Consider the following 13662-nt stretch of genomic DNA (forward strand, 5'->3'; position numbering starts at 1 on the left):
TGTTTTTCCATGAGCTCTAAATGCTCTTTTTAACCCCCGTGACCTCTGGCAGACAGATGGGAGGACAGAAAAACACAGCGATCTCTTGTTGTATTAAGCATAATGACGTCAACACACACCTCGCCTCTACGTATGCTTCAGTTCACGTGTTAATCATGTTTCTCTCAGTAATGTGTGTGCATCTGTTACACACATCCACCAACGGATATGTGCGGAGCATCTCCATGTCTCTCTCCGGTCCTACATGTGTATTTGACACTTGATACCGTCTGTCTGCTCGTCTCGTTTCGATTCGCGCGCCCCTTCCGCTAAGCAAAGTCTGAATAATGAAACTGGCGGCGCGTCGGTGTCGGGTGAGACGCCGCTGCCGCAGAAACTGGCCCGGCTGTTGTGTAATCATCAGGCTCATACCCATGTGCCTCCGCCTGTGTATCACAATACATGGAACAGATGGCAGGGAGGGTGTTTAATAAACACAAATACATGCTCATAATCAGCTTGGGTTACAGGCAGCTGCTGCTGCTCCTTTTGCCTTTGACATAGACGCTCTATAAAATCATCACACCCTGATGAAATCTTTACATAGGAGGGTGGAAAACAAATCACGGCGCGGAACGGCGAGTCGTTTTCCACAGATGCATACATTTGAGCACAAAGAGACAAGCACACATATACATAACCATACACAGATTGCTCATGCAAAAAAAGCAAAGACGTTAGGCCCTGTGGCGGCTTTTCTTTCTGGCATTAAGCCCTTGTCCTGATGCCGTTGTCTCCCTGGGAGATCTTTACTTGAAGAGCATTAACAGATAGGGACTAAATGTTCCAGGGCCTCTAGATGGTTTCATAATATTCAGTGCAAAACTGTCACGTAAATGATTAACCCCTTCCTGGGCGAACCTCATGCTGCGGCGAGTGAGGCAGTTGAAAGTTTGTGAAACATGTTTTCTGCAGGGATGAGTACCGAAACCCGGTACTAAACTAGCCCCGGGGCAAATCTTTTCCAAGACCGTAGTATCGATAAGCTCCAATGTTAATGGGAGAAATTATGAAAATTGATTTTGTATTAATTTAGGCTACATAAATGTTATCTTGCACCATCTCATAAACTCTGTTTCTAATTTGTAGTAAGATTAAAAAATTTGTCAGTGATGCAATTTCCAACCCAGAGGAGAGATCTCTGTCTCAGCCTGTCGTCTGGCCCGCTCTCTCTGCCTCTCTCCCACACACACACACACACACACACACACACACACACAGAGCGGAGACCCTGCTCTTAGCGACAATGACGAAGAGAACAAAATGGTCGAAAGTGTAGTTATACTTCAGTCGAGTCGACAATGCTCGCTGCCAAAAGTGTAACAAGTCTTTTGCTTATAAGGGCGGAAACCAGAGCAATATGTCAAAACATCTAGCCCAAGTGCATCGGATACAGGTGCAGAAATGCATCGTTTTCGACAGACTAGCTCGTAGTTCACCCCTCGTTGCCCCATCCACCTCAGGTATGTTATGTATGCTAGCAGCCTAAAGCCCACACGGAGTTAACTAAATTATACAAACATGGGTTGGTTCAAAACATGACCATTTCTTACACTATAAATAATTGTTTATTTGATTTAGTTTACATTTTAATTATCACATTATATATGATTTGTTCAAAACAAATGCTTTTGCAGTTGTTACTCAAAGGTTAATTTATATAGAGTATATATGACAAAATTAAGCAATGTTAATTCTACTATTAATTTGTTTAATTTTTTCTCTTAAAAAAACAAAAAAGAACCCGTTAAGAGTACCATTAAAGTATTGGATCGATAAGCAGTATCGGTAAGAGTAGTAGTACCGTTAAAATCTGAACGATACCCATCCCTAGTCGTCTGTGACTATTTCACAGAGCAAAATGTAACGTTGAGAGCTAGTAAATTAGTAAATAGTTGGCATTTTGGCTCAATAAATTACTTTTTTTTTTTATTTATTAATCTGATCTGTTGATTGATCATTTCAGCAATGCTCTAAATGATAGTATGCTGCTCTGTTTGGCTTTAAACTACCTGCTCACATCATGCTGTCCTTCTCGTCAACTCAAAGGTTTCTGACCCAGGAAATCTTATCAGTATGATTCATAAAGGTCTGGTTAACTGAACCACACAGTGAAAACCGTCTGATAAATAACAACCAGAGATATGTCAATGCTGAGCCATCGAGCTTCGACTTTGACTTTGCCCCCCCCCTCTCCTCTCTCACTGTCTACACCACCCTCTCTGGATATAACTCTCTCTTTCCCCATCCTCATTTCAAAGTCAAGCCACCGCTGCTGCACAAACACATTAGTCAATTAGCTCAATGTCAGTGACTGTAATGGACTTGTGGACATGATGCCCCCGTGGCGTTTGGTGCGCTCTTTTACACAGGCTTTACTCCATCACACAGTCCCATTGACTAAGCCGTCTGCATGGGCAGACAACTAAAGGTCAACTTTCTGCAACAGTTCCCCCGCCCCGAGGTCTCCCTGCGCCCCGGAGCCCGTGGAGGGTTGGGCAAGAGCACGGCTGGGTTGAAGGATAATTCCAGTTCATTTCTGTTGGTAATCATAACATTGTACTTTCCAAGTTGTTGAGCAGTCAGATTATCGGATTAAACAAACCCATAGGTTAGCCAAAGTTATTTGGAAGAGAAAATGAATTCAAATGCATAATGCTTTGCTAATGATCTCAGCAATTACTCCGGTGAGTACATGTTATTGTAACCGCTTGCAAGTGACGATATGATCCAAGTTGTAGTAAATTGGCTTTAATTATCATTTTTTGATTTCTCTCCAACCCAAAAGCAACTATGGTCCACACTTAAGACTTTGAGACTTCTCAACTGTTGTCCTGTTTGTTTGTTAAAACAGGGTCTAAAGCTTTAGTGTCGCCACGGCGGCCACAGCCTGCCTCCTCCAGGGCCTCCAGCAGACCAACACCGAGTCCCGACAAGATATTTCCATTAGCCGCTGGATTACCATCACTCCCCCCTCTCCCTCTTTCTCCATGCATCTCAACAAGCGGCTCTCTGAGGAGAAAGCACGTGGGAGCAGCAAACACTTCTCCCCCACTTCCACCTCTCACATCCCAGCATGTACCGGCCTGCATTAGCACACTCGGGTGGGCCTGTTGCTGTGCAGCAGAGACATGTGACATTGGGAGGTCAGGGCTCCCCTCCACCACCACCACCACCACTACCACCACCTTACTCGTGCACACATCTTCCGCAGATCTTTATGACCCTTCGTCCTCTACCCTACACCCCTCAATTCCTGGTCTGCACAAGGGCGGAGCCTGTGCGGGCCAGGGTGGCAGGTGCTACGTTTCTGACCTTCCACTTCATGAGATCGGCTTCGGTGACATTCGGATCAAGCGCTCGGTTGCGCTACCTCTCCCCCCCCCTCCCTCCTCATCGCCAAGCCAGCTATAATGCCAAGCGTGTCGAATCACTTTAGCATCAAAATACCGACAGTCCCCCTCTTGCCTCTCTCCTGGGCTAACTCCTCACCCACCTCTCCCTCTCCATCCCTGACTGTGTCTCTTTCTCTCCCCTGCCTCTCCTCCTCCAGGGGCAGGGGGACACACACACACACAGTCGGATGATCTGTAGCTGCCGTTGCCCTTCAAATTCCCATCGACGAGGACGGAGGCAACTGACCATATTGAGAAGAGGAACAGCCAGGAGCGCCGCTGACAGCATCAAGCTCCCAGTCCACTCTAAAAAGGACACCTGAGCTCCCTTACCACCTACTTAACACACAGGCCAGTGAACAAACAAGAAGCAGACTGAGTTGGACATGTAGAAAAAGGGAGATAACATAACAGGGGAAATAAAGTATAATGCCACGTAATCAAACATTGTGACCCAACGTCCCAAATTGCAAAAGTGACGAGTTACTGAGGCCAAGAAAAATGTTTTTCGCGCATTCTTGCGCTGTTGTTTTTCATAGTTACCAAAGCAGCGTCGGATGTTGCAAGCAAAAGCGTAACGGCCGGGAAACGCATGGTTCCGAGAGAAAATAAGACATGATAAATTAATCACAGCAATTGGCCTCTTCCTTTGGTCTGGCCTTGTCCAAATATCTGGCACCGCTGCTGTTAGCTGATCCAGATGTTCAATGCAAACTTTTTTGGATTCTCCATCATTTTTAAGAAGAAAAACAAAAGAGGAACCGTAACTGATGGCGTTTCTCAAAATCATGTCTCTACTTTGCACTCTTGTTCTCCATCATGTCCATCTGTCACAACACTTTTTTTTTTAATGAGTGTAAATACTTTTTTCTCCGTTTTATTTTCGTGATTTATCCCCGCCTGCGGTGCATTCTCCTGCACACGAAGAACACATTTCCCACTTTGTTTGTTTGCGCAGTGTGTCATCACGAGCCAGCCTAACTACTCTTTTTTGCAAAATGTGACACACATGCACAACTTTCACATCCCAATCCTCTGATGTTTATCTGCGGTTAGAGGAGGCCAGTGCCCGCCAACACTTGAGTCAACCTCGGTGATATAAACATGGCACTCAAGGATCAGGCTTAAGCAGACAGGAACGCTGGCGCGACACCGCAGCTTCTGATGTGTCTATCAGCTGGACCTGTAGCAGAATCGGGACTCAGATATCTGGGTTGAGACGTACATGTTCATTTATATTCATGCCATTCGTTAATTCGCCCATATATTTTCAGCGGCATACCCCACTGTGATTAACATACTGTTCTGTGTTAGGCAACATGGGGCCTGAAGAATGAGAACTTGCTTATTCATGTTTAATTGATGTTAATAAAAAATGCAGGGTTTCTTTTATTTTTTTGTCTCCCTTTCCAGATGCAAAAGCCTCACACACTAACCAGTAAACCTCACTCAAGGGGTCAGGATCAACTCCGGAGAGAGCTGGAATCTGAGAAATTTCACCTCATCTGCGTAAACTGCCTCTGAGAGAATACATTATCGCTAAATATAACTAAGGGTGTGACGGAAAATGAATTTAAAACAAAAGCGACTGTTTTTTCTGTTTGAAATAATACAAAGACCTCTCTGATTTTAAGAAGCAAAAGGAACAATGGATGCATTTGTATTCCGCTCACAAATTCATTAGGCGTTAAATTATGCTGTCCTCCTGACAATTTACATTTAACTGTTGTCTCCTTTGCGCTATCATGATTCAAATTTAAACTTCTGATCGCCTTTGAGAATTTGAGCTCAGTTAAAAACAAATTAAAGTTCAACCCTCAACTCTACCACCCTCAATTACACTGTGGGGATGACAGCGACTGCGTGATAGCAGAGATGCGACCACTTCCTGTCCGTCCCCCGTGTCCCTGGCTGCCTGCTCACCTCGCTCTCCGCTGAGTTTGAGCTGTAACAATGAGATAGCATTTCACTCTGATGGTGCTGCTGGGGGATTATGGGCTCAGAGAGTTATCAAAGGCTTAGTCGCTCTGATTTCTAGTGACCCGCCGTGGATGGCTGCCGTCACTCTGTGCCAGCGCGGAGACCTCCGTCTCTGTGGACGCATCCCGGCTGCTGCGGCCGTGTCACTTAGGGGAATCCCATTGGCAGACATGATGGACAGGTATTATGGATATTCAGTGAATCCACATTAGATAAAAAAGGACTAGTGGTTGTCAGAGAGCAGCACAAAGTGACATAAAAATAATAGAAATGTGAAGATCCAAATCAAAAAAGAAATAGTGCCAATCTCAAAAGTTCTTAAAGCTGCACTAATCAATATTTTCACAATAACAATGGATCAATTGACAATGTTTAGTAGTCAAGAGAGAGTCTAAAGTTGCAGCCCACAACTTTCCCAGACTCAACAGGAGGTTGTTTTCAGCAGAAAAGCTCTGCTAAACCCACTGTATCCTACCTTAAGTAAGTCACTAACTGGTGAACATTGTGGCACATTTAGCAGCTAAAGAGCATGATATTTCCCTGACAAGTTGGGGGAGATCGAATACAGAGCTAAAAGTAGAGTAAACATAAGACTTTACAATGTATTAATATGTCAGATGTTGTGTTTATAGCTTGTTATACTGCACCAGAAAGAAAAGAAAAACAATCAATGCAATTTTAATAGGCAACTGGTTCTGCAAAAACAACTATTGCATTAAAATGTAAACTAAAAATGTTGTGACATTTAAGTTTACATTAAATTAAATGTTTGCCTCAATTTTTAAATTTGACAAAAGCCATATTTTTCTTCTTTTTTTTAATTTATATATGCTATCTGATACCAAGCGACAACAGCTGTGAGGTTTTGTAAATACGCTGCAACAAAGTTGTTTTCAATCGAGCCCTATTCTGTTAAATCACAGAATAGCGACAGATATTAATCAGGCTGGATTTTAGCATGCTATCATTGTTCTCATGTTTACATATAAGGGACCAGGAAAAGCATTAAACTCTCCTCCTGATAATATAATTGCATTAGATTACATTTCTGCTTCCCATCCCATTTAATTTGTACAACAACTGCATAAAGCATTCTTCAAACGTCAGGGACTTCAAAATCATTGAAAGAGCAGCAAGAGGAGTTTGTATATCTTGGGAACCACAGCCAATACATCTCACAGTCTCTGATAAGTTTAATATAAATTAAAACAGCCAATTAACTGAACAGTTTGGCAGCTCTTATCCCAGTTATGACAAACCCCAGTCCTCTGGCCTCCAGTAAAACCCTATCATTAAAACAAAATGCAAAGATTAGCTCTTGGTTGCTGCTTTAAGATGAGTCTGGAAAGTTGGAGTTTGTGTATGAAGAATAACCTGTAGTGAGTGTCCTGAATGAATGGGGGCCAGGGCCCGTAATCGGCAGCTTGGCGTCCTCCGGCCCCTCTGGCTCCTGACCTGACAGGAAGCAGCCAGCGAGAGCGCCGACTCCGGCCAGCCAATTAGAGCGCGGGCAGCGCGGAGCACGCTGAGGCTAACGAGCTCCCTCTCTGTGACCCTCCTCACCTCTGCAGGACCCCGCGATGGGAAATATGAGGAGCCGGGAGTCACTTTACCCCCCCTCCTCAACCTCTCTCTTTAGCCGCCTCCGTCTCCCCAACCCCAACCTCTAGTCTCAAACCCTGCTGTGTGACCACAAGGTCTACAAACACATGCTGCCTCTCTCTCTCCAGAGGCCCACCACATGGCTTTTTACTGCCGCGCTGATGCTAAAAAACGCCACACAGAAAAACAATGAGCGCGTACACACACACACACACACACACATTCCTTTCACGGAGCTGGAGCTGTGTCACTTGCATTTCCCTGTAGTTTACTCTGGCCCGGCTCGAGGTGGAGGGGCTATGGAGCTGCTTTCCAAGTACTCTGAATAGTAAATGGGTTCCAAATTAATTGGCAGGATTTGTGAGGCAGTGAGATAATTCTGAGGCACTGTAATGAAGTGGGACTGCCGTGAACACTAATGTGGCTTGGCTTTGGGCATAATTGCTATTTATTTGAGCAAAACACCATCAATAAAGAGTGATGAATCAAAAGCTAACAGGTCACCTGGTGGGTTAACCTCAGCAGGTAGTGAGAAATATACCGGCGGGACAGTCAGATCATTTTCCAGCACACCACTCAGCCATATCTAAACCTAATGAAATAAAAAAAAGAGGGGGAGCCAGTAATAATCATCTACGTCCAACACCCCCACCCCCTTTTCACTCCAGGCAGAATTGGTCCTGTCATTTGGACCCTCCAAACACAGACCATATGTGGGTTCAGCCCTGGCAATCAGACTGCATTGTGGAGCAGGCGGCTGAGTTCATCAGGAAAAAATTAGCCCGCCGCTCTGCAGGCCTCGCTCCCATTGGCCAGTCACGCGGCCCGCTCCGTTTGAGGGCACCCCAGACATTCCTGCGGATAATCTTTTCCATTCCTCTGCTCAGCTCGGTGAGGACAGACCAAATCACAGCACAAGGCCTGCATTGTGAGGGCCTTCTCAAAAAGCCCTGTTTTCAATGCTGTCTCTCTTTTATGCTTTCCCTCACTCTCACCTCATACACCACAATTCCAAAAAAGAAGAAAACGTTTTTCCCATCATGACTCCTTTTTCTCATAAAAAAAAAAAACACTAAATGATTGCTTTTTTGAAATGATCCTACGGAAAAAAACGAGGTCCCGAACACTGCGTTTCTCACAGTCCCGTTCCAGTAAGAGTTTGTTTTTTGAAAAAGCCCAAACAATGTAAAACCGCCGAAACCGGAGCCCGGCCACATCAGTGTGCGGCGTGGAGTTCAGCAGATCGCTGCTGAATACGGCTCCCCGGGCGAGGCTCGCAAGCCTTCCCAGAAACCTCCTGCTCGGTCACCGCTGCACGCCTCGCGCCTCCCACAGCAGCTTGTCATTGTGGCCGTCGTCGGGCGGCTGGAACGCCGAGATTGGAGGACAATCACACAATCTGAGGACACTGGTGGATTTATAGTAACACGTTCCATAATTAGACCCATGATTATTACAGGGTCTATAAACTTTAGACTCCAGAGTGGCTGTCCAACCTCTGCTGCTATGACTTAACAGTTACTCTAGCAGTACACTCCGCTCTTGGCTGCTCAGGGAGTATTTAACACACCACTGGATTTGTTTAACATCTCACAAGACATCATCACAAGAGAAGACAGTAAAATCCTTCTTCTTCACTCCTGCTCTCCTCTCCATTTGCCCCTGGATCTGAGGGTAGACAAAACAATCTAATGGGACTTGTATCCTAGTGTGCTGCAGCTCTTAAAATAGCCACAACACAAAGAAGGAAAACCTCTGACATAGTTCAGCGAGACTACACTTCTAATCCAGATGCTCCTAATTGTTGAGGAAATGCGTCCACCCTTACTTCAGGCAGTGACAGTAAAAAATGCTGCAATCAATCAAGATAGCTCTGTAAAATACACAAGGAAGGGGGTGAGGTTGGTGGAAAAACTGTACACCTCACCGATCGTGCAGGAACATGTCCATGAAAAAGTAAAGTATGTCTGTGAAAGAGAGGGTAGTGGGTTCTCATCTCGCCTCCACTGACACAATAAAACATCTTTCATGTTCCAAAGGTCTGTTTTTAAAGGGTTAAAAGGATGAAATATTCAAGACAGAGACATTTCTTTGTACATGTTAGACAAACAAACACATGTTGTAGTTTCTCTCGAGATGTCTGGATCTGCAGCTGGGACATAATTCCCCATCTGCCCCAGTGGTCTGTGTCCTGTCCTGAACTTTCAATTTCCAGTTACAGAACGGCTTCATGCAACAACCAGGCAAAGTTAACTAAAGCTGCATACGCTGTCTGGGTAACAAATATGATATTATAGCCGTGTACTATCCATTCACATTTCCGTTCCTATTTAAAAGGATTACATCTGTCAAGGTTATTAAGGACGGCCGTGTTTTTGATTCTTGAGGGCGACATTTTCACAAAAACTAAATGTTTGCGGTAATCATATTGGTAAATCTGATTCTATCTGGCAGATATAATGGGATGATTTCAATTATGGAAAGACCTAAAGGCAGTTTTGATAAAGACAAGAAAGAAATAATTCTCTCTTTGCCTGTCAAATTGTAGATTGTATTGCAGATTGAACAGATTGTTGTAATTTTCACTGTTATCTAGATCTTATGATACAGAACCTTGAATTGTCATGGGGTTTTGTTAGGAGTCCTAAAGAGGAACAGCGAATCTTTGCTTAAAAAAAAGAAGCATTTTCATGCCTTTTCATGAACATTTTAAGTGTTTTCCTTAATTTGTCCTGATTTGTAAAGCAGATTATAAAATTTCATGACCACTGGAGGACTGATTTAACATAAAATTTAATGATACTTGCTTGTACCTTTTTAAATTCAATGAACCACTTCAACGAGCAAACTCCACGCATGCAGCTAAAAGCACTTCAAGTAGGGTAGAAATTAATTAAATCAAGCAAAGCAGAAAGGAGTGATTCATTTTGTAGTGCTGCGCAAAAAAAAAATGAAACAAAGAGACTAAACTCTGAGCTAATTCAGCGAAATGCTTGTGTTCTCCAAAAGTAAATGGAAAAAAGATCTTCTATATTTACATGTAAAGTTTTGCTCAAAGACAGATTTTCAGAACTAATACAAAACATAGAATAAGCCTGAACATACTTCGACTTCGTCCATGTACTGTGAGATTCTAGTTCCAAGGACAGAAATTGAAAAGTATCTAACTTTAAAATCAAACAGTTGCTCTCGTGGAGCTGTTTATATGTTGACGTGTCTTTGCCTTGCCATGCGAGTCATGCCCTCCTCACATGACAGGCGGCTCAGCTGGTCACAGCGCCGACACTGCAGAGAGAGCAAGCCTCGGGGATGGAGTGATAAATGTATCAGCATTAACCACATGTTCTGCACAGCTCTGTCCCTTATTCATTAGCAACATACCAGACAGTACAGTTCAGAATATCCACTGGGGTCCGACCCTACGTGCCTGTGAGGGAGGGGATGGGAGGGGGGGGTGGGTGGTCTGATGTGTTTTGGAGGAAGGGACCGATCTCAGAGCAACACTGTTAACTTGTCCATCACTGGGGCTCCGCATGCAAAGACACCATTAAGCATGAATACCAGGCTGAACGCTACCTCCAAAAAGGCCCCCAGCAACACCTCTGACCGGAGGTGATGGTGTGTGCATGTGTGTGAGTGCGGCAGAGCAATACTTTCCACTGTATGACAAAACCAGTACAAACAATTTATCATAACATGCGTATACATACATAAATTAAAGTACATTAAATGAGATGCTACTGTATTTTGGATGATTAGACAGTCTCCATAGGTGCATCAGGTCATGAGTTGCACTTAAAGGGGCCGTTCACATGCCGCGTCTAAAACGCTTGGAAAAAGGCCAGCTGTCATCATTTAATCCAAGGTGCTTGGGAGGTTGCGCTACTGTCGCGCCTGCCGTTACTAAGCAACCAAAACATGCGCGCTGCGATAGTGATGATGAAGTTGCGGTAATTTAGTAGTAAAAGCCTCACTGACTAAACTAAACAAAGTCAAAACGAAGATAAATTCATTTCCAGCACCGTAAATCCCTCACAGTAGCTTTACTGCTCGATTTCTCTGTCATGCTGGCTGACGTTTCAACCGGATGTTGTGACGTCCTCGGACAGAAAGGATAAAGCAAGTACAATAGTCCGCGGGACAGATGATAAAGCTTTGGGTAGTCCTGTACTAAAATGATTAACTTGTCCTCCATATGTTTACCGTAGACTGATATTTATGTAAGAAAGAAGATATCTGCCGGCTGTGATTAGTTGTTCCTCGTCACATAACATGCAGGGTTCCAAAAGTTGAACTATTTTTTATCTCGGAGCGCAGCCGTTACGCCCTGAAAAACAGGCACTTGGGAACGCATCACTCCCGTGTTTGAACGCGCCTGTCCCTCATCGACATTGACAACAATGGATTTGAGCGTGCAAAAGACGCGGCATTTGTACGGCCCCTAATAATCACAGGGTCCTCATTTTCTAAAAAAAAGTAGTTCACAAGTGCATTCTCCTACATTTTACCCCAGAACTGACAAGTACCCAAGTAGCTGTTTATACAGTAAGTGTTACCTGAGGATGGGCGCCGCTGATGTAGGGGACACATGCCACTGAAACAGGAACAAGCCTCGCCTGAACGGCCTCGCTGCATGGGAGGAGCCAACGAGCACTGGGGCTTCAGGAACCCTGTAATGAAACACATGAAGAAAAATAAGAGACGGAAAGAAAAGATGATAAACAGGACTCTTGTGAGCGAACAACACTGGTGTAACAAAAGGCCGACTCCAGCTGAAAAAAAGACGCCAAAAATAAGATTTTGCCTTTAGGCGCTCTTTGTTTGATGCTCATGGGGTGAAGAGTGAGTTAAAAGATATATTCCCGCCAGCATCGTGCCACCATCAGACCCGGCCAACCTCTCACATTTACAGTTCTGTCGCCAGCTGGCCCTCACTCTGACCTCCTCACCAGCTCACTGCTCATGTCGGCTCTGTGGCTGTACCCGGGGCGACGGCTCCAGAGTGGACGGAGCCTGCAGAACACTGGGTGAGGCTGGCCTGGAGGAAGGCAAAAAAGCGGCCCGGGCAGAGAGGGGGACTGAGGTTAGCAGCTCTGTGTGGGCAAAATGCCAGATTAGGCCGAGGTGCCTCGAGGGGCTGGACGAGGCCGTCTTACTGTCTGTCTCTGGAGTCACGGGGGTCATTTTCAATAGGGAAGTCATTATCCGGCACAATGAAGCAACTGAGTAGGCTGTAACCCCCTCCAGACCAGCAGTCACCCGTCGCTGACATTATCCAGCAAAGAGGAAGAGCCACAAATAAACCTACGGCAGAAATGTTTAGCAGAAATACTGCTTGTATTACAGCACTCTAATATTCATTGGAGGAGGATGTAAAAATAAGTAAATACACCAGAAAGTTGGAACCAAATCAAACTATAAATTGCAAATCCGTGCCAAACTCTGACCCTGTGGCATGGTTATGGCTAGAAAGGATACGTCTAAAACTCTTGCAAAAGTTTATATGTGTTTGCGAAAGTTTGTGTTCATGTATTTACTTCTGCAGGCACCCTGTATCTCTACACAAATTGCATTTGCAGCTCTGTGTGACATTTTTAGAGGCTAATTTGAATGCTTTGTGTAATTTCTTTTAGATTAAGGTTCTAGTAATGTAATGAAGTCATAAATCATGTTCAAGGTTAAGGTTGTTTTTTTATTATCTTCATCTTAATTTCATCATCATTTTGTGTTGATTTTGGCGGCCCTTACGGACAAAAGCGGTCGTGTTTCAGAGCACCAGAGTCCCTTTAGAAAACCTAATTCTTTTACTGCATCAGGGTCTGACAGTCTGCCCCGCGCAGTCCTGGTTCTGGTTCTCCCGTGCCTCCCCTTCCCTCCAGCGGGCCCAGCAATACAGCCTGGGCCTTCAGCAGCGTGATGTCTGTGTTAGCTCCCAGTAGCGAGGTGAAGCTCTGCACCGAGCTGTCCACCTCCCGCCGAAGCTCCGACTGCAAGGAAGCCCGATCTGGGTGGGTTGCTAGTCGCTGCCGGAGCCTCCACTGAAGTGAGCTGAAGGAGTTTCTAGTGAACTGGCATGATTTTGTTTGTATACAACGTTAATACAACAGTCTTCTCTCCCCCGCGAAGGGGCATCCAATCCCTTCCGAGTCCCTCCGATTACAACGTGAACGTGACGTCATATTTACACAAGACGAATCCCTTCTAGCTATCACCATGTTGCACTAACCCTTGCACTAATGGCCTTTTGAAATTCCTGAATATCCCTGTAGATACTGCAGACTTAAATGTGGCATATGGGTGGCATTTCATTTCATTTTTGACACTGTAGCCTCTAGCCAAAGTAGAAACTTCTGTGTGAGCCTCACTTTTCTCAGTCAGAGGAGGATTCACTCCGTCTTTATCGACCGGGTAGCTCATGCGGATCTCATTGGCACCGGCACATCTCCGCAAATCCAAACTTTATTCATTCCTCATGAGGACCTTTAGATTTCCAGCAAACATCAAGAGCAGCAGGCGGAGGGGACCCCCCCCTTCCTCCCGTCTCTGTGTTTCTGAGCCCAATAAAGCGCCTTTATTTCCACCATGAAAAACATGTCACTCCGGATGAGCTCAGAGAATGACATTTAAAACAGGCAAAGGGATATTG

General features: G+C 44.8%; 1 protein-coding gene across 7 annotated transcripts in view; it reads right to left on the reverse strand.

Annotated features, from left to right (window-relative positions):
- The window catches only part of rxraa (retinoid X receptor, alpha a), a 168585-nt gene that overhangs the window by 70067 nt on the left and 84856 nt on the right, over positions 1 to 13662 (reverse strand). For all 7 annotated transcript variants that reach the window (XM_037752976.1, XM_037752975.1, XM_037752974.1 and 4 more), the window contains exon 2: positions 11573 to 11686. In XM_037752976.1, the coding sequence (XP_037608904.1) occupies positions 11573 to 11686 (114 nt within the window). The remainder of the gene's footprint in view (positions 1 to 11572; positions 11687 to 13662) is intronic.

This window comes from Sebastes umbrosus, chromosome 19 (assembly GCF_015220745.1).
Source record: "Sebastes umbrosus isolate fSebUmb1 chromosome 19, fSebUmb1.pri, whole genome shotgun sequence".
Taxonomy (NCBI): Eukaryota; Metazoa; Chordata; class Actinopteri; order Perciformes; family Sebastidae; genus Sebastes; species Sebastes umbrosus.